At 36.1% G+C, this 22503-nt stretch overlaps 1 protein-coding gene across 33 annotated transcripts in view; it reads left to right on the forward strand.

Annotated features, from left to right (window-relative positions):
• Positions 1-22503, forward strand: part of DLG2 (discs large MAGUK scaffold protein 2) — a 981924-nt gene that overhangs the window by 739319 nt on the left and 220102 nt on the right. For 30 of the 33 annotated variants that reach the window (XM_038135749.1, XM_038135838.1, XM_038135932.1 and 27 more), the window contains one exon: positions 17593-17661. The exons of the other annotated variants lie outside the window; for them this stretch is intronic. In XM_038135749.1, coding sequence (XP_037991677.1) covers positions 17593-17661 — 69 coding nt within the window. The remainder of the gene's footprint in view (positions 1-17592; positions 17662-22503) is intronic. 33 annotated transcript variants of the gene reach the window in all.

The raw sequence follows: 22503 nt of genomic DNA on the forward strand, positions 1-22503 counted from the left end.
CCTGACTGAAGTGTTCTCTTCAAGTAAATGATCCAGTCATATAACTGTTAGGGTTAATGAAAGAAAAATGATGCTGCCTTTCAATCTCAGCTGTCATGCTATTTTGTGTGAGTGAATCTCTGACCCTAATAAGCACAAACATTCCCATAAACTCACTTAAGTGCTTTCATATTTTTCATGAGGAGTCTTCTATTTTGGATGCTATTAATTAAAGTTGCTAGGAAGATGCAACTTTCAAAAACTCAGAGAGATGTTTGCAGGAGAATCTTAACCTGTGAAGGCATAAAACCTCTGCATTTCAAGTGTTTAATTATGGAAAGTTGCGGAAGCCTTTCAGGTTTAGATGCAGTGCTTCAGGTTAGAACTGCTGGGCTTTATTTGCAGTTGTGCTGCTGACTAATTTTCTTCAGTTGAGCAAGTCACTTAATTCTATTTGCTTTGCTTTGTCAGTAAAATAATCCTCTCAGTTTTATTAAGAATAATAACTACTACCATTAAGCAGACTAGAATAAAAATTTTAGAAGAGAAAAATTAAGGTATTTGTTCTGCTCTGTCATTTGGGAAATGTTTCGTATTTTTTTAATATGGTTTGATTTTCAGAGATAATGTGCTCTCTTGTGCTGCAGATCTCCTTTTTTGCTTGCAGAATGCATCCGTGAAAATTAAACTGTATATTCTTAGCTCATAAAATGGACAGAAATATTAATTCAGTTCCATTAAGTAGCAGTATTTTCTTTACTATGTCTTTACAGAAGAAAAAAAGACAGTTCTCAGTGAGAGAACATCTTTAAATCACTAGTATTAAAATTTTCCTGCTGTTTTGATTACAAGCAGAGCTACAAAAGACACATCTGTGAACAAAGGAAAGATGTCTCCTTCCTTTCCATGCCTGTCAGCAAATTCTGAGTCTCAGTCTCTAAGTCACAGAAAATGCTCCCAAAGTATCAAAAGTCAGTCACTCTGTGGTTTTTCTGGATTAATAGTGAAGACTGGAATCAGGAGGCTAGACAAGTATCAGGCTATTTTTCATGGTTTTGTGCCTAAGGATTTTGGCCTGGGCATTCACCAAGCATGGGGAGCTTGTGATGGACCGTGACACTCCAAATTGAAGTTGTGCCTGATGTCTCAGCCTCAGAGGCTGCCATTCACCACTAAGGCTGGCTACAGCACTTGCTGCCTAAACACAAGGCATGAAAATAATCCCATGAAAACCCAGCCAGTTCCTAACCCAGTTCACACAACAACTTTCTTGTTTGAAATGGTCATTTCTGTGAGATATGTTGTTGTTTTCAATGTACGTAAGCAGCCTCTCAAACATCTCTGCTCTCTGAAAATCACCTTGAAGCAGTCCTTCCAAAATGACAGAGTGCTAAAACTCCAAATACAATGTTCAAATTCTTCTGAGTGTTGGGAGAACTTTAAACCCATATATTGGTTCCCTTTCTGGTTCAAGTATATTCAGAATAAGTGACAAAAATTTATCAGAAAGTGTCACTCTGCTAAGGAGTGTTGCTGTAACAAGCTACTGGAGCCATTCACTAATTCAAACTTTGTCCACAGTGACAATTATTACCTGACAACTGTCTAAAGGCCACTTTGAGAAATAGGTTTGGAGATTTCAGTCTCATTCCTGTGGACAAGTTTCCACATCATAGAAATCATCACTCCATCTGTCACAGTAATTGCTAGAGTCTTGGCTCATCAGAAAAACCAAGAATAAATTTAACCTGGAGAACAAATTACTTTTTTACCCCATGAGAGAGTTCTTTGAGCTTAGAAATTAAATATTACTGTGGAGGCAGAGTAGATAAAGCTATGCTGTGGCTCCCTGTGCTGTGTCTGTTGGGAGAAGAATAGTTTCCAGGGTTGTAACTGCACAGAAAAGAGCAGGAAAGCTTTCTGGTCAGAGCAAAGAGCTGGAAACTGAGAAATTTGCCTGTTCTAATGACAGGTTGTATGACCTTGGAAAATGAGAACTTTTTCAATTTTTTCCAGTTGTGAAATGGGTGGCAAGTGTCTACAGACACCCCCAGCAGCCCTGGGGGTTAAAAGATATTTCCAGCAGGTGGAGATATGCAATAATTTCTGCACTGCATAGAAAAAGAGTGATCATTACAATTAAAGAGAGTGAAAGAAGGCATGGTGGAAAGCAGGGGAGACTCTCATTACAGCAGTGCAGTTTGACAGGGAAATGTGAGAGAATTATGACAGTAATAATGATCCTTCCCTCAGCCCTGCACTAGTCTTGGTTTGCACTGCAGTCATCCCAGTGGAATAATGTAGTGCTGGCTCAGGCACCCAGATTGTGTTGTATTTACTTACCACCATTTATTTTTGTTGAAATAAGCTCTATATGTAGATATTTTCAAATATGTCCAGTTCTGTTCATTTTGGCAAGTCAAATAAGGTCTGGCTTTACCCCAGGATATATCTATAAAAATGTTTGTGCAGAAATCAGGAGGAAGCAGTCTCTGAGTCTGTGCTAGGCCAATGATACATGATACTGCAAGCCTATTGGAGGACAATGTTGGCGGCATTGTAAAATTGAGTTGTTTAAATTGGACCCTCCTCTCTTGTAGTTGGTGATTTCACTTTATATCTTCAGTCCAAAAAGTATTAAATGCTAATTAATGGCCAGAAACAGGAGAATACTAACTTTAGGAAAACTCCAGGTGTGATGGAATCTACATCCTGAGTCTGCGCTAAAATTTCTACATGATTTTGTTTTCCTTTTCTATTTTTCCCCACTGTCACAACACACATGCACCTTTTTGTGTCTATAAGGATGATAATTATTTCCCATTATAAAGGGGAAATTGATTTTAGTAACCAAAGGTTAAAAAAGAGGTCACATTTTCTGCCATTTTTTTGTTTGTAAAAGGCCATGCAACCATCATTAAGAGAAATGTGATGAAATCTATTGTTTATTTCTCATATTACCGCAGAAGTAGTTATTGATCAGTACCCTTTACATTTCCTGTTTCAAAAAAAGCATTTGTTGCTCTTTGAAAATATTGATTATATAACTGGAACTGTCTACAGAGGCTTCAGAGTGATACAAGTAATGAAAACCATAACACTCAAAACTTTAAGGTGCTTGTTTAAATTTGAGCTGGACAGAAAGTCTCAGTATAACTTCGGGGAGTTGTTGTAAGTTGTTCCCTGATTCAGTCTGAGAATACAAATACTACAAAGGAGTTTATCAAAATGGGGAAAACAGCAGAGAAGAAAACAAGAAATTGTGGAAATATAAACTCCCCTTTACCTCTATAGTACATTTATGTACATGTGCTACATTTACGAAGTTGTTTTTAAATGCCATCTGAATAAATATCATCCTTATTTTAGGTTAAACTTTCATTTTGGTATTGTGATGATTGCTGAACTTCTTTTCCTATTAATTTAAATCCATTTTGATGGAAATAAATTTACATTTGTGAGAGAATTGACTGTCATAAAATAAAAGATGGGCTTTCAGATAATCTCATGAGTTAGTCCAACTGACTTCCACTAAGACGCAGCTTTGGAAGTACCTAAATTACATTTTAAAAGTGAAATTTGAACCAGTGTAATACAGGCCAAAGATCTATAGGCAAGAATCTCCATTTAAATTCCATGGTTTGGCATGCACTTGATTTGCAAACCACGACAATTTTGGTTCGTATCTCAGTTTGGTTATTGAATTTTTCTTCTCTTCACCTTTCAAACGGAAAGGAGCCTGAGAATATACTTGTTAGAGCCCTTTACCACCCCCCTGTAACTTCCTAATTAAAGCTATTTCACTTCAGTTCATTCATCTCAGTATTTTCTCACTTTCCTGTTTGGTGTGAGAAGCAGTAACTCAGTCCTTCACAAAGAATATTTTAAAGCTATCACAGTGGGGTTTGGGTGATATGCTTTTGACCACCAAAATTACCTTGTGATTGCTTGAAAATTATTTGGTTTTGGTTTTTTTTGTTTGGGTTTTTTTTTTTTTTTAATTTTGTTGTCTTCTAATGATATAACCTAAAGTGAAATCTAAATATGACTTCAAATGTTAAAAATTACTGCTGTAGATTCCATTTCAGTTCAGAATATGCCTTCAGAGTTCGAAGGATAATTTATGTTATCCAAGCACACTAGGATTGTGCCTATTTTTGGCCAGTTTCTCTTCCAACTCCATAGCTTCTTTGACAAATTTGCACCGTAATTTTTTCATGTTAGTTCAATATTCTGAAAGTGTGTGTGTGTAGGAAATGACAAAGTCGTTCTATGCAGGAAGACAGAAATGTTTAAGAGCATTGGTTCATTACTAGGGCTGTTCAGACACCTACTGTGCAGCTCTGAGGTTGTAGAACTCACCTACCACTACTGTCTCCATACTTGCATCCAAAATTTGGCCCAAATGTAATTTTAAGAAACCAACACAAGAAATTAAATCTATTCTGAATTTACTGATTATCGATGTCTCCAAAAGAGGGGGTCCTTTTCTTACTCCTGACTGTGGAGGATCTTGGGACCTGAACCAAAATCCTTTGGTGTTTGAAAATACTGAAACCTTGTTTTGAAACTGAAAAAGAGCAGAGGGGAGATTGAGAGTTAAAATTTTTGACAGTGTAAGTTACACATTTACTGTACTTCAACATAGTTTCTTAAGAGTATTAATTTGAGAAGTAGTAAGGGGTGGGCAGGGGGCAGGGAACAGAGGAAATGGGAAGGAGAAAGATGGATGCTTATTTATTACACACAAGTCTAGGGGAAATGCAAAATCCTGAGCTTGAGTTTTAGTAGGAAACATTAAGAAGGCCGGGAAAGAAACTGCCCTTGATAAACCATGTGCACACATGAAGAGATATTCAGTGCCAATTTGCAATAGTAGGACACATTGACATAGGAGTTCATCATAGGCCGTAGTGATGATAAGCTGCCGTATCAATATGAAGTCACTGGGAAGAGGTTTTCTTTTTGTTCTGCCAAGAAAGAAAAGAAAAAAAAATGTGCATTAGGTATGCAGAAAGAGTTACAAGCTCTGAACATCCCTGAATTTTGTAAAGGTCTCATTATGCAACTGACCTTTCTGGGTTGAACCTAAATTTAGCCAAGTTGTCATTGTAAATTTTTATGTAGAATTTGTTAATGTTTTGGGATTTAAAAGAATTCTTTAAAAGGTTTTTATTTCATTTTTAAAGAACAGCACCAGAAGCAACTTCTTTATCTGATTTTTTAAATAATGCTTATAGTGCATAAAACTACTACTGTTACTGCAGAAAAAGCGAGGTCAGTGAAAGTGACAAGATATTAAAATACATTTTTTAGCTGACTGAGGGAAGAGGAACTTTTAGTTTGACTTTCAAAATTAAAATTTCAATATTGTTAAGGAAATACAGGAAGATAAACTTTACAGTTCCCAGGGAGATGCATAGACAATGTCTTTTTCCAGAGTATTTCCATACTCCATGCAGAAAATGCATCGTTTCACAGATAATTGGAGCTGTTTGCTTTATCTTTTGAGGATCATCATAATTCTTGCTTTCATTATGTTGAAATCGCTACACTTATGAAGTGGGAAGAAGGGAAAAGAATAGAACTCTAGTAGCTGAGTTCTAAATAGCAATGACTGTATCTGCAATCAGGCTTTCCTAAATAGCAGAGTGAAGCCATCATAGTGTAGGAACAAAGCATGTTAGGATGTGCACCTGAACTGCACTGAAGCCCACATGGGTGGAGTACACAGCAGGGAAGCCAAATACCATTTGCTACTACTCACTGGTAGTACAGTGCCCTGTGCAGCCCAATGCAGCACTGAGGTCCCAAGCTGGTTGCAGTCCAGGAAGGTTAGCTGATGAAGCAGAATAACCTGCTGCCAATAAATGCCCACACTGATTAATAGCTGACTTGGGCATAGTCAGCAACATGTAGACACTTCAGCTACTGATCTGATGTAGGCTGTGTAAACTATAATCAGAACTCTGAGCCTATTCGAGGTACAGTGACTAAGAGTTGCAGGTAGGAGGACTTGTGTAGTGTCTGTGGTAAGAGCATGGCTGTGTTGGAAGCAGAAGTCATACAGGTTTGGCTAGAATACAAACTCACCTAATGCTGTCATTGCACCATGCAGAAGAGAATTCAATTTTGGCATTTCAGATTCAGCAGTGTGAGTGAAGGTTGTTCATTTTTCCAGTCAAATCTTTACAATCATTTCATTTATTATACTTCAATCAAAGTGTATAAGAATTCTTGTGTTACAAAGACGTCTGAAGTAGGGAATGAATTCATGAGTGTCTTTGAAATCATAGGTGCTGCCTAGAATACTGAGACTCAAATGAAACTTCTCCTGCTTGATATGTCCACAGGATTTAGAAAGGGAGATATGTAAAGAAAGGAACTTTACTTGTGATGGAAATTTGAGTGCATTTTTCCTAATGGATTTTGCCTGGTTTCCCAGATACTTCTTGTAATCATCACTCAACAATTAGCATTCATATTGGTATGCCATGGATTACAAGAATAGATCTTTTAGCTAGGGTACTCAGATTGTTATTTGTAACAAAATATCAAAGATTGAAATGCTTCTAACAATGATAGCAATACAGGAGTCATGTTCAACTGATTCTTTTTCCTTACTTTTACTTTTTTTTTTCTTGTACAATACCATAGTGATTTGCATTAATTAGAATACTAGAGTTTTATGTTTTGACAAAAGTGGGATTAGGCAGCAGGTGTCTGTAAAGGAAGATCATTACAATACCAAAACCAAATTATATCTCAGCAAACACAGGAGAATTACATGACTTTGTTAGAGTTAAAAAAAGAATAACATGGCAACACAATTCTATATGCAGTTTTCATGTTGAGGCTGGGTGCCGCACCACATGACATTATTTTTTGTAGCATCACAGCAGCTATTTCTCAAAAAGCCTTCATCTGTTGAAATGTACTACTGTGTATCCTTCTTAAAGCAATCACATCACATGGCAAATAAATTCCTAAATGGCTGGAATGGTAAATCTATTTGCTGTTGACTTAAATCAAGCAGCATTGACTGCCAAACTAAAGATTATCAATAAACTTTAAAACACAATGCTGCCATATAAAGTTGTGGTTCTAAGTAATCACTAATATAGTAAGAAGGGGGAGGGATTTTTATAAAAACTGAAATAAATGCGCTCTTCAATAAAGTAGAATATGCTGTGATATTTTCACACTGGGTTCTTTAATTTCTTCTATATTTACGTTTTCCAGTTCTACCATTTTTGCATTACCACTTTAAAATGAAAGAAACAATTTTAATTAGTTTCAATTAACAGAAATGCAACATTGATGCAGCTTGGAAAATTATAAGATTTCTTCAGCTTGCACACAGCTTTAATCTTGTCTACCTTAGTATTATTCCAAGTACTGTGAGAGTCTGGACATGTTATGTATCTTTGTTTTCTTCGAGACAAGGAGATGGCAAATGGAGAAACTAAATAGCTTTACTAAGGTCCTAACAGAAATCCTCTGTGATGCTAGGAAGTTTCAGACTCATGTGCCAAAAGAAACAACACACAAAGAATAATAATCAAAAGTAACTTGTGCAACTTTAAATTTTAGTAGTGTACATATGAATGTAAATCATTCTCTTTTTGAAAAAATGACAGATCTTCATTTGAGTTATAAAATCAATCAGTGGAAAAAGGTGAAAGCTACCATTTGACTTGGGAATGTTGATTGATAGACTGATTAACCAATATCCAGGAATTTAGTAGTACTGTAGAGATCCATTATATTTCTGACAAGAAGAGCAAAATTAATTAAAATCAGTCCTAATACATTTACTTTAAAAGATAATAGCAGTTCATCACTGAAGGCTTAGACCACTATCTGTGTAGAGAAAAAGATGAAGTGTGATATGAGAAAAATTACATTGCATTTTCTTTTTTAAAATGCTGACAGTTTTACCTCTATTTTCAATTGGAGATGTGCATATCGTAATATTTACTGTAAGAAAGAGGTCTGGGTTGCAATCAGTGAAATACATAAATTGAAATAGTTATTCCTTTCCAGAACTAATTGACACATTCTGCTTCCACATTTATAGTTGGGACTGATGGGAAGCAGTCTCTGGTTTGTATATAAAAGGATTCTGCAGCTACATTGTTACGATATGTTTAATAATAAGACACGAGTTTAGATGCTTCAAAGGTGTAGAATGTATCCAGGCTTGTCTTTGACCCAGAAGAATAAAACAGGGGTGAAACCATTCCGCTTAACTTGCATACAAAAGTTCTTGTTTTTCTATGCAGAGGTCATGAGTAACAGAACCTGCACTGGGTTTCTTGGTGTCTATTTACCAAACTGTATTTAGAGAATTCCACTGGTTAAAAAATATGTTTCTTTGAACAGATATTTTCTATAACAGTAGACTTCCCTGGTATGTTGGAAGAGAGGTGTAACTTGGAATAAAGTAGTATATTGAAGGAATTCTGAACACAAGAACTTATTGCCATGGAATTTCCTGCCAATCTTGTGAATCCAAAATTTCAAAATATGGATGACCATCCAATGCATGGGCTTATCCTCCATAAATTTTTTTCTGTCATCTAAGTAATCCATATTCCATATGTGAAGTGTTCATTGATTTCAGGTACTCATAGGTTTTCAGCAGAACTGCTTTCTCTTCAGAAATAACACATGGAGAGCTGAAGCAAAATGCTGCAATGATAGCTCAGTTTGTGTGCACAGGATAAATATGGACACAAGATACTCATGTTCCAAAATAGCTTCCTTGTGGCTATTTATTTTTACAGTGCAAAAAAATAATGGAATTCTGGTTTAGTGCTAGTTAAGGTTAGATGACTTGTTGGTATAAATCCAACTGTGACCATTTGTATTGATTGATTCCTGTTTCTTTGTGCATCCCTGTCTGTTATTCAGATGTTTTCTCTTAAGCAGCAGTATTTTAAATCTCAGTGGACCCGTTCCAATTGGTTCTGGCCAAAACGTGCAAACCAAAGCACAATAGTACATGCAGAAGGAAATAATTAGTTGGTAGCAAAAAAGAGAGACTTACTTCTAGTGAAACTCTTTGTTTAAGAAATGAAATATGAACGTAGAAAAAACATGGCAGTGTCTTTGTACTAAAATAACCTTGAAATAACCCAAGAGCCTTGGGTTTGCTGGCTCACTGATAAGAAGATTGTAATTATAAGGAATGATCCCTAACCTGTAAGAAATACTTGTAAAGTTTAGCAGAGGAAACTATGGCTTTTGTTCAGGATTAACACTATTTTGTCTTAGTGATGTTAAATTAGTCACCAGAAGGATCACAAATTGACTGTGTATCAGCTCAGTCACGTATACGTGCTTGCTAATTTTGGAAACCTTTTAAAACCGCTTTCCAATGTTTTACTCAAATGATTTATCTATTAAGTTTTTAACTAAACAATTCACCTTAATGACTACCACAGGCGTAGAGTCAAATTCTTCATAAATTCCGTTCACAATTCTCTCCTAATTAGCTAAATATCTCTTCAAAGATTGAATTTAATAACCATCTTTAAATAAATGTCGGTTTGTATGTCAGTTTATGAATATAAGGATTGACATAATGGAACATATAAATAAATAATATGGCATCATTCATCTAATCCAGTCTAGGGCCTATAATCAAAGCCAGGCAAAATTAATTACAAATGTGGTTAGGTAATATTACAGTCATCTTCTCTGGGAGATGCTTATGCCTCACACTTCCACTGGAAGTAACCCCAGAATGAGAAAAATTAATACAGTTTTAACTTTTTTTCATGTCTAGTTCTAGTGTATACTTCATCGTTTGACCTCATGGTAGAAGACACTCAATGTTTCCCATGAAATGCTAAGTCCAACTTCTATTGATTAAAAAGATTCAAAAATCATGTTTCATAGAGATTAGATTAGAGCAGAAGAGCTTGAACTGCTGAATCGCTTCACTATTCACCTTTCATTTTGACAATACAGCCTTTATACTTCTGCATTGTCAAATTGCCATTCCCTGCTGTTTGTCCTTATCCTGTTGGAATGTTGTTTATGTGCATTGTGTTATTTCTGCATTTGCTTTCTTCTCTTTGTGTATTTTTGTAGGATTGTTGGGTTTGTGCTTGGTATAGCTGCACATGCACACTTTGCATGCTGGGCTGCTTTGAATGACAGAGGAAGAGAGACTAAATAGCTGCTTATGTAGGATTATATTCTCACCTCTGCTCTGTTAGATTCAACCCATATTCCTAGCTTGAACAGAGATAATGTATATCCAGATAGGAGGGATAACATTATCAGAACGTATCACACAGGTGCAGTAAACACAGTATCAGGAGTAACTGCAATATGGAATGTGTTTTTCTGATAAATTTTAAATTGTAGATTATTACTCCTTCTGTTCTGATAGTCCTGTTTGTTCTAATGAGCCACTTCTGTGGAAGCTGAAAGTACTCCTTCTCTGTAATTCAATGCAATGCACACATGAAGGTTATTAAACACAGAGAAAATGAGCTTGGTCTTATACAATATTAAACTGAAATTTCTGTAGGATTTTTTATTATTCAAATATAATGATACAGAATCTCATAAGATATAGAAACGTTTAATAATGGCATGGTATGGTTTCCCATCAGACAGTATTTAATTGCTGTTTTAAATCACTGTAATTTCCATACATTTTATCTTAAAGTAGTAAAATTAAGTGCAATGATTCCAGCATAAGAAGAATTTTATGTGCTTGTTTTTCTTTAGATGGAGAGGGATAGAAACTTTGCACATTAGTTTAATGAGTTGATGTTATTTTAAGTCTGTCATTAGGTTTATTTATCTGTGATTTTCCTACGCTTTAAAAAACAAGCAGATGTAGTGCAAAAGTCCTGTGTTTTTCAAGTTTCATCTTAAGTGCAAAAAAGGTTCATATTTGTTAATGACAAAATTGCTCTGGCAGAACATTATACTCTCTTTTCTTGGATCCTGGACTGGAATTAGGAGTCTCTGATTCCTGAAGGGAGCTCTCAATGGTCTTTTAAGTGGAATTCCTAAATTTAGATGAACTTTTGTGGACTGTGGTGAAAAAGTACATGAAAATGTGAGGTTTTCCAGATTTTTCAAGTGTCTGCTTAGCCGTTTGTTTTCTTATACTCTTATTGAGTACGTATCTTCCACAAAATTTTGTTTGGACAAAATTTTGTGGATTTCCTTCAGTTCTGTTGGCAGTAATGAAACAAGTTGTCTAAAAAATCTGGTCTGAGACTCAAGGCTAGCTGCCTGTTAGCATTGTTAGGAATAATTTACTAGTTTACAATATTTCATAATTTATGATGTATTCACAGACTATAGAATAGGTGAGCTTTTCCTTTAGACAATAGAAGCAGTTTTCTTACTGGAAAACTTACCCAATAATTTCTTTTTTCCTCTTCTGCCTTCCCCCCACAAAGCAACTGTTTAATACATGTCTGATGTGCCATTTGGTATTTTTGGATTGCAAATCTTATGTGATTCTTCCTATTATTCCTATATGAATTTTCCTAAAACTGCTGAGCTATCTCTTGACTTCCATCAAAGTTTTGCCAAAGTTCCTTAAATGTGGACCCATTTTTCAAGTCCTTCCTAATGCCTTTTGACATTTTCTTAAACTGCAAAGGAAGTTTGGTGCACATACTTCAGTTGCTACTTGCCTGGAAATCTAATAAGGTTTGAGTGCAGTAATGTGTTTCATTGTGGAAGCAATGCACAGCTCTAGAAATCCATCAGAAGTTGAGTTTATGGTGAGTGATGGGTGTTGCAGCTGTCACAGAGCAGCTACTGATGGAAACTGTGTTCCATACTCCTTGTGAAAGAATATATGTATGCATGTATTCTTACTTTCCAGGGAGAGATCAATCACCATCACAGGCAAAGCAGGTTCAACTCAGTGAAAGTAATTCAATGAAATCAGAGTAGGGTAGTGAGAAGTAAAACCAAACCTTAAAACACCTTCCCCCAACCTTTCTCTTCCTTCTGGACTCAGCCTCATTCCTGATTGCTGTACCTGCTTTTTCTGAGCGGTACAGGGTGACAGTGAGTGGGGGTTGTGGTGAGTTCATTACAACTTGTGTCTGCAGCTTCAAAAGCCCCGGTGCTGGGGAGAATTGGGAGTGACAGTAACAGGAAATGAGGTACAACATTTGAGTGAATGGCAAAAATAATTAATGATGTGGAAGTGCGTAAGCATCATGCCAAAGAGTAGGAAGGAAGGTGACAGCCGCCTTCTCCATGAGGAACTGCAAACCCAGCACTGGGTTGGGTGTGGTACCATGTGCCGTGAGCTGCAGGGAATTGGGAGTTACTCCATGCGGAGTGCCTCGGGAAGTTTCCTGCAAGTTCTGAACAAATGTTCCCTGGTTGAATTCATGAAAATAGCACTATGTCCTCTTCCACAAGTGTAATTACAGACAAAATCAGGTGTTGTGTTCATGGATCATTTCCATCCAACACTGCTTAAGTAACTGAGAGTGTTGGATTTTTGTTCTTCTATCATTATCCCTTTTTTCTCCTCCACACCTCTGTGTTTTTTCACTTCTAAGTATTTTGTCATGCAAACCTCAGTCCTCAGCTGGTATAATTTTCAAACTAACTTCATCAGGGAGTACTTCAGCTCCCAGAAGGAGCTTTATAATTCCTCATAATCATTACAGTAGCATAAATAATAATGATAGCAATAATAACAGCAGTAGCATTTATAACTGAGGCTGATAGGAAGACTTAAGCTTACTTTTTTTAAACAGTAATAGAATGTCTTGGAATTCTGTGGAGATTTAGGCACCCCATTTCTAAAGACCCAAAAGTTTATCCAAAATATGAAGATATGAACAAGGAACAGAATCACTTAGGATCAGATTAGGTTTTTTCTAATGGTTTTCACTCACTATCCCTAATTTACTCACTGCTGAGTTCTTCACAATACTTTAAGTCTGTATTTACCCTACATGGGAACTTTACATGTGGAACTGTTTTAAAAATATGTCCTCTCCATTCTACTCCTTTAAACAGCCTTCCTAATTACTTTTAGGTTCCCCTACATCATTCTAAACCACTTCTACTGTTTTAAATACTCTTGTATCTCAAACTGAAAGAACAAATCCTCTCAAAAAAGTAAGATTTTTATATTTTAAAGGTAATCATTATCTCCTGCAATTACCTCAGCCATAAGGAAGTAGATTTGAAGTCAGTGGATGTATCATCACTTTGAAGAACAGGTACCTGGCTTGGGCACACTCCTAACAAAGGTGTATAATTAGCTTTATTCCAGGAGCTGAAGCATTACTCTGAGTCACAGCTCCACCTTGCATTCTCCCTTATTGCTAAATGATGCTAGTTTAGGGCTGCAGTAACTCAAATACTTCAAATCACAGAATGTGGCTAACCACTTCTTTGTGAACACTGTTTAGGGAAGGGAGGCGGGCAGGGAGGGAGGAATGAGTTAGTTTTTTACTTTAGCTGTGTAAATGAAATTACCTCAGAGAACCTGAATAGAGATGTAGTGTGGGCTTATTCTACATATTTGTGGGCAGAGTGACAGCCTAATCCCTCTTTTTGTTCGTTTTCTGTTTTCCAATGAGTATCTATTTAGCCTAGCAATGCTCTTTGTACAATAGATGTACAGATGCCATTTTAAAAATTGAGTTATGTTGCTAAAATCCTCACTGCATGTGCCTGTGCATGAAAACAGCACTACATCTCATGTCTGGCTTTGTTACCTGAAGGTGATCTGAACATAGCAGGGTTGAGTTTTGTATTCCCTGAAGTTTCCTGTTTGCCTCTGATGGGAGACTGTCTGGTTAGTTTGACACTTCTAATATGGGTCAGTAACTGTCAGTGCTGGATATTGTCAAACCGTTTGTAACTGAGATTAAATTAATGCCAAAAAAAAGCAATCTCTGGTCTTCTAATTAATCCCACAGGAGTGCAAAAACGCATTTGAGTTAGGAGTTTAGCTGTTGGCAGCATCAGGAAAAGCTGGTTTCACTTCACTGAGCTGAATTAAAACTCCACATTAATGGAATTAAAACATGTCGCCTTCCTAAACTCTTACATCCATCAAATCAAAGGCTTAGAAGCTTTATAAACAACTGCAGTGCTACCTTCAGTCCTTGACATAAACAACACCATGCTGAGAATACATCATAAAAACAAACAGCATTAGCATTCCCTTCACTGGTCTCCAGTGGAATATTTTAATATTGCATTTATCACTCTTTTTTGTTTTAGTATTATGAATGACATATAACTCAGAGCTCTAGTTTTGGGTTTGGTTTTGTTGTTTGTTTTTTTTTCCTACAGAGAACATATTGATAGACAAATGGAGTTTGGATATTTTTCTTCTGTGTGGCAGTTTCAGAATTGGGAGCTCAAGAATGGCTGCTCCAAAGCCAGTGCTCAGAGAGGTCTCTACACAGCCTGTGCCATGGCTGCTTCGCTGCATCTTCATGAGAAGTTGCAGGTCAATTGATTTAGGAAGCAAATAACTTCAGTGCTGTCAGTTTTGACTTGTCAAAATAAAAGATACATGAAAACAAAAGAGTTCCTAAATCGTGGCTATAGCAAATAGAGGACAGCTGTTCTTTGTTGATAGAGGTTGAGGGTTGAGAGAGGAAAGCTAATGACTTTTCTAGTAGTCTGTTTGCAAAGGCAATGTGTCTTGGTTTTATCTAAACAAAAGAGAAGAGGAAAAAATTTGGATTGCAACAACCTTATTTCTTCTACTGTCAATGCGATAGGCAGGCTTTGTGATGAACTGATTTGAGTATCATGCAGTCTGATCCCTTAATGGTGGTTTGCCCATATTTTTGCATTACAGATGTTTAAAACACAATAAATATTTCCCTGAGATGATTGTTTCATCCCAGATAGGTGTTTCACTGGTGTATTATGTATCAGTAAAAGTGTCATTTGGGAAGGAAAAGGTGGTGGTTCATCTGACTCCTGTGGGGAAAAAAGGGTTTATGATGCTGCCTCGAGTTTCAGCATCACCCACACAGCAAAAGAGCTTTCTTGGTCTAGAGCAGAATTAAAGCTAAGGAGACTGGCTACTCAACTTCTTGTTTCTATAATATTTACTATTATTATTATTTTCATTATAAACATTTTAAAAAATATGTGAACACCAGGCTGCTCTATTTTTATTACTTAATGAACACATGAAAAGGTTCACCTTGCCTAAGAAATAAGTTTAAAACAAAAAGCAATTTAAACCCATTAAAAAGAGGTTGGATTCTTTGCTCCCAGTTTTGCACCTTATAATTAATTTACAATCTCATTCTTTGTTCCTTCACTCTTATGAATTGTCTTACAAGAACAGTATATCCCACTTGTCTCAGTGAACTAAAATAAAATGCATTTAAGTTAAAATTGGTCTTTTATAGGATGTAAATTTTCTTTTTCTTCAGGGAAAATCTGTCTTGTGTGGCTGTAGTACTGGGTAGTATATTGAAATATTGTTACTTTATATTATTAAAACTAGTAGGAGGTTCATTCTGTATCATTTCAGAGAAATTGTAGCATTTTTATAAGCCTAAATGTCAAACTCTGAATACTTTGATCTGTCAGTTTAAAACTATGCTGCTTACATATCTCAATAGGGATATGTTTAGGCATTCATCACAGGAAGTATTGGTAGCAGAAAGCTTTATTTCTTCTGTGCTGCAAAAGACATGGCAACTGCCCAAGTGTGTTAAGCATGTGATGAAATCAGCTTCTTTCTGCTGGTTCCATCAGTTTGATAGAATTCACCAGGAGATTATCTTTTCAATAAGTCAGTTAGGAATCAAATCAGACTATTATTCTGTCTCCAATAGCAACTTGTGTCAAGCAATGATTAAATTGCATTTTAGACTTTAAGGTGTCATTATATTCACGATGATTCCTTAGAAGGCACAAGCTTCTATCAAGCATCAAACTTGATTTTTATAATTATGTAAAATAAAATGAGTTTTCATATCACCAGTTCTGAACTATTTTCATGAAAGAAGGTGAAGGCTCATTTGAATACTGTGTCATAAATCCCTAGGAATGGAAAAGGTTTCTAATGGGTGGAATATTGCAGACAGATGAGCCCCTCACTTGGCAGGAGTGGGGTGTAAAGTTCCTTGTATGTGCAAACTTAATGTGAAATTTTAACCAATATTCTGCAGTGTTTGTCCTACTCAGCTATTCTGCTCATACCATGATCACAGAAACTTATGACTCCTAAATAAGTTGGCTATAAAACAGATAAAAAGATCTGCAGCTCTTCTTAGAAGGGGAATATACTTTTCCACAGACCTTCTGAAATCTTCTCAATAGGGATGAATACTTTACCAACATAAAACAAGAGCACACTTGTCACAACAGAAGATACCAGGAAGCACAGCAGGACTTTTGTTTGTCCAGTGATAGGCATCACAACTCCATGGGCTACACAAAAAAAAAAAAAAGAAAAAAAAAAGAAAAAGAAAAAAAAAGGCATCTTTTCTGTCAGACAGTATTGACTGTGCTGCAGGATGAAATTCATGTAAAATAGATGTGTTGCTCACTAATGTCAAATGAAGTGGTTGGTTGAAAATAAGATGTGTTGCTTCTGAACAAGCAGCTTGAGATATATGAAAGCAAGACAAAGTCTTCAGTTATTAGAATCAGTGATATAAAACTGACATAAAGATTTATTTTTATTGCGTACTTTGCAGTATTTATACTGGGCCTCACTATGTGCTATAGTCATTTAAACTAATCAGAAAATACACCCAGATGCTTCTGCTTTTTAATATCTTATTTAAACAGGATGTCTTGGATGAGGAGTACAATTTATTATCACAAAACTGCCCTTGACTGATGCTCTGTTTTATCCATTTGTATATACAATACTATTCTACCACAGTATAATACTGAAATTAGCCCACACTGTGTATTTTTAACATAATTCTTGTTATTCAGGTTTCTTAGTCATGCCAGTATAACATATGAGAAGCCAGTAGACCTCAAAAATCAAAATCAGTCAAAAAAATTTTTTTCAGAGCCTGTGTTTTGTTATAGAAAAAGTATCATGTTTTTCCCCAAATGTTGTGTCCCAGATTAATAAAAATCCATGTGGAAAGACTCAAGCTGCTTAAAATCTGATGGAACTAGTGTTGAAGTTACAGCAAGGTGCAATTCTAAGGATGCATGTCCTCTTTTACTGAGAAGCACTGAGAATTAGATTGATTACTCTATCATTTACTGTTTTACCTTTTGCTCTGAAATTAAATTTGCATTGAATGTTTAGTATATTTAGTGGAATAATTAGCATTTAAGTTATTTTAAATTACTAAACTCTGTATGTGAATCTATGTGTGTTTAAAAATGAGTAGGAAAGATAAGGGAGAGTTATTATCTTCATTTTCTGCTTTTAATGAGAAATGAAAACTGAATTCATCAAGAGAGATTGTACAATTAAGCCCTTTTTGAACAGATGAGCACCACTGAAGTCAAAATGCTTTAGACACGTGTAAAACAATCTGATTGTTGTATCAATTTTGGCATTAGCTAAGCTGCTAGAGACAGTAAGAGCAAACTTCTATTTCTTTAACAAATGCTTTTCTTTATTCTTCCTTGGCCGTACAGTCATTCCCAGCACAGCACTGCAACGCGTCCCCCCACAGTGAGCTTGCAGCGGACCATTTCTGTGGAAGGGTAAGATGATTCTCTGTTGAAGCTGCTGTAGAGGTGTCAGGTACCGCTGAACTACCCATACACACAGAGCTGTTCATTAGATGTGGGTTTGCACACCATGGTGTTTAAGTCTGTGAGATGAAGCAATGAAGTTTCAAATTAGTGCTGATCCTTTCTTGGTTCTTACACTGAAAGGTTTGATTTTCATGGAGATGAGTGTATCTGCCATGGAGATATATTGGATACTATTTCTTCAATTCATCTCACTTGACTAGTGTTAATATTTACTTGTGTTAGCTCTAAAATCTTCCCACTTATCATGCAAAAGCCCAGTGAAGTCTTACTCTGTTTTCTTAATGTTTGCATGAGTTCTTTTCAACGAATCAGTGTTCAAAACTAAGGATGAAGAAGTACTGATAGAAAATATTAGTCCTTGCTGGTGAATATCTGTGTACATGAGTGTGTTAAGTGTAGAACACAACTCTGGGTGCACAGCTGCCTCAATTTTAACTAAGACAAATGTGTAAAAAGTGAAAAATTCACAACTACAGACAATATCCTTGCATCTTTACGGTATTAGAAAGGCTGATATTTAACACAGGAACACAGATTTTGTTTGCACTGATTGGCATAGTCTAAAAAAAGTCAATTCTTTTTTATTCCCTCCCATAGAAATGTGGAACTCTGTAGGCATGGGTAATAACCTATCATTGGCTGCTCTCAGTTCATATTTCAAAGCTTTCCTTTCTTGTGATAAAAGTGAAACTATAAAGTTTCCACAGAGGAAAAATGTCATCTTGTTGTCTTTTAGTTTCTGTTACGATTTACTGTGGTGCAGTCAGAAAATAAATTGGTGACTGTGCAAAATAATCCTGCCCTAAGTGAAGTCTGAAATGATTTTCTCAAAAGTCCAAATTTTTAATTTCTTATCTAGACCTATGATTTTAAAATACGATTATTTAAAATATCTAAAACAGCTGTGGTAATTATTCATTGAAAATTAGATTGAATAATGGAATTATATAGGAAAAGTGCATGTGGCTCAAGAGCTATCATCTGGAAGACAGTTCTATAAAGAAAGCCTTAATCGCCATCCAGCCATCATGCTCAAAACAGGACCAATTTTAAGGTAGATCAGGTTGCTCAGGGTCTTGTCCAGTGAAGATGTGACTGTCAAAAACCTGGCAATTGCTCAAGTCCTGGACTAGCAGTCTCAGTGCTTAAACACCCTCCTTTTAGATTTCTTTTCTTTATCTCTGTAATCTGAAGAAAGAGTCATAATAAATTCCCCTGACTCTTCTTCAAATCATCTCATGAATAAATCGATGTTTGAAATAAAACTGAGCTTCAAGAACAATTTGGGTGGTAAAAAAGGAGGGGGAGGGGGAGAAAAATAATTTGCTCAGTTGAGATTTAAGGAAGGAAATTCTATTATGATCTCTCTGGCTTGGTCCACAGGACCAATTCAGGAATCATCCTGTAGCTTTAAACTTCTACTTAAATCTGGAAATCAGTCTTTCTAAATGAATTTTTAGATAAATTGCAGAATCTGTACTGGCAACACAGACAACTTGTATATATTGTGTGTGAATCATTACAGTACAGAAAATCTGCAATTGATGCCACAGGTCTCCTGTTTCTCAGGAGGTAGAAGAACATCAGCTTGTAATTATTACCAATCAACTTACACTGCATCATATTTCATTTCACATAGAAAAGTGGGACTGTTAGCCTATTCCACTGCTGAGCAGAAATGAGTAATCAGCTCAGCCCTAAATATTTCATTATGTTAAAGCTCAATCTATTCTAATGTGTTCATGGAGTCCATGCTGCTATGTTTACAGCTAATAGAATTTGAGGTCAAAACAAAGTTATTTTTCTCTTTTAGGAACTGTGTTCCTATCAGTAGAATCCTGTATTTAGGAGAATCACTATATTGGTTTTGAGATGCACTTTTTAAGCAGCTGCTTTACCTGCAAGGCATCCCTGGCACATGCTGGCATTTGTACCCTGCATGCTGGCTCTCTCTGACTGACTGTGGAGTCACTGAAGTGATATAATTATTGGGTCCTATGAATGAAAAATTAAATCTAGGAGGGTTAAAGAAATACAGAGGGAATTGCATTTGCTGCTATTTAGTCCTTTCCACCCTGTTGAAAATGTGATAATAGAGCTGGCCAGAATAGATTTTTAAAGAATTTGAACAGCTTTTTTTCAACGAGGTGATAGATGAACACATAGAACCATTTAATTTTTTATTTTAGAGGGCTTTTGTGGGCTTCATGTCCAGCAACAAAATGAATGACCAGGTGGGAAAAATAAAGACATCTTTAAAGATTTTTTCAAGCCATATATTCTTCACAATGTAATAACTGTACATGAGGTGTACAGATTTATTCTGTGTAAAAAGGCATGAACTTCAGTGGTGTTGGAGGTCATCATTAGCAGTTTCCCTAATGTTTTACGTTTGAATTTGAAAACATTGTTATTTTGAGTTTTTGAAATTATTTTAATGAAAAATCCTAGCTGTGACTATCCAAAACAGGAAAAATATTGGTTGAAAACAGCCCTTATTTTTTTTGAAATCCTGCCATACTAGCACACAAAGCTTTAATGTTAGAGGTTTGACAGCTATTCTCTCTGCTTTTGGCATCCCCACTAAATTGAATTTTGTATGCTACCAGCCAACTCTTAGAAACAAGGATTTCAACTTATTTGGTCAAGTCTTTTTGACTTAGCAATGTGTCTGAGCACCTGAAATGTATTTTAGAATATTTATACATAAATAAACAGCATTTGAACCATGACTAAGGATAAGAATTTTTATTCTGAATAGGACAGATATTACAGAAGTGTCTTCTATAAAGTAATTTTGGATGCTTGCTGCTAGTGGCCTGTGTATTGATATTTCCAAACATGGCTTAGAGGCACTACTATTTTTAGGTATTCTCTGAGCATTTGAATACTTCCTGTCTCCTGGTAAAGCGATTCTGTTGCCTCTCACCGGTTCCATCTCATCTAGCTTTGTTTACAAACTGTAGAGCTGGAGCATTCATGGTAAATAGAGCTATTGAATGCTGTAAGTAATAGTTCTTACAACAGTGGTTTCCATATGGAACCAGTAGTTTTTAAAAGCAAGATGAAAAGCAAACCTTTCTGGTATGGAGTTGTCTGTGCTGGGTTTAGCAGGTGGTACAGAGCTGAAGTTTTCAGGATTTATTTTGATTATTAGCATATAAATAATATACCCCCTAAAACAGGGAAGAGAGATAAGTGATTATGTGAGACAAAGGATAAATGAACAAGCAGGCAGCAATAATCATATCCCTTATAGAGCTAAAGAGTATATTAGCTGTCCTACATTATCTCTCTAAAAATCAATGAGATTTCTCAAACCCAGGAGGCAGACTACTGTGCATTTGAACTAAATGTCAGGTGTCATGGTAAAAATGCAGACCAGTTTTTCAAATCAAAAAGATTATTCCTGTATGCCAATTCCATCTTGCTATCTGCAAGCAGAAAACTTGTCCTGGTGTGCAGGCTTTAATTTCTCTACAAAAGATAAAATGAAAGATTGCTAGAGTCCAGAGGTCTTCCTACAGGACAAAATCTGTTGCAGAATATAACCCAGTGCAATCACACATGCATCAGTCAGATTGAAACCTGGCTCCCAGTAGGTTCCCTTGCATTAAGTATACATAAAACTTAGTGACAATTTAGGCATGATATTTGCAGAATAAATGCATTAAAATTGTAGTCATTATTAAAATTAGAATAAACCATTGCTTTTACATGTTCAATGAGCAAGAAACTCAAGGAATCCATAGTCAAATAAATCAACAAAATACTTGTTTCAAGCAGATAGGCTAACTTTAGTTACTCTAAATATCACAGGCAAAGTGATATTTTGATGTGTAATCTGATAAATGTAGATCTTATTAGAGGCTGAGTGCTTAGTTGGTAGTATACTAATATTTGGTGAAATGAAATCAGTTACTAATCAAGTAGAAGGCCAAAACATTGTTTCAGTTTATGCAGGCAAAGTTACCCCTCTGGACTGTGGTGGTCAATGTGAATGCAGTAGATAAGAGGAAGGCTTCCTTATTTTCGTTATTTTCAATAATAATTGAAAGTGGGATAACACTAATTAAAGTCACTATCAGGGATGAGACCTCACAGGGTCAGGTGTAACACCAGTGTGTGCAAGTGCCATGAGGTGATGAAGGACTGGGAACTGAGACAGGAAGGTCTGTAGCCCCCTACCACTGCCAGGTCCTGGTGCTTTGGTCACTTCAGCAAAGGGACATGAGAGGGAGGGCCAGGGAGGAAAAAGCAAAGGGGGAGCTGCTTCACATCATAATGGAAAGATTTTGCCAAGCCTAAGAGGGAATAACAAGGGGAAAAGTAAAAGCCGAGGTGCAGTAGAAGTGATATTACAATAAAACAATACATGAGAGCACACTACAGACAGATTTTTTGTTTCTGTGAAGCAATAGTTGTAGAAGTAGGAAAGAAAATCTATATAAAGAAGTCTTGGTTCAACCAAAACTCAAAGCCTTTTAAAAAGCTGTGTGTGAATATTTCAGGCCTTCAACTACTTAGAATTTCATATCATCCCTTGTTTGAGTAATCAGATTTTAAACCATCACACACACTGGCACATCCTCTGTCCCTCCAGTCTTCTTGTGTTCAATGCTGTGAAAAATGAACAATTGATTTGAACCACCTTTTTTTAGCTTCTTCCAGTATGAATGTCCTTTGGTTGCCAGAAATAAATACACAGGTATTTATCAGAATTTTTTGAAGCATGAGAGGAAAACCGGAATTACTGTTGTGAAAAGGAAATGGCTTGATTTGCCAAAT

Source organism: Motacilla alba, chromosome 1 (genome assembly GCF_015832195.1).
Source record: "Motacilla alba alba isolate MOTALB_02 chromosome 1, Motacilla_alba_V1.0_pri, whole genome shotgun sequence".
Lineage (NCBI taxonomy): Eukaryota > Metazoa > Chordata > Aves > Passeriformes > Motacillidae > Motacilla > Motacilla alba.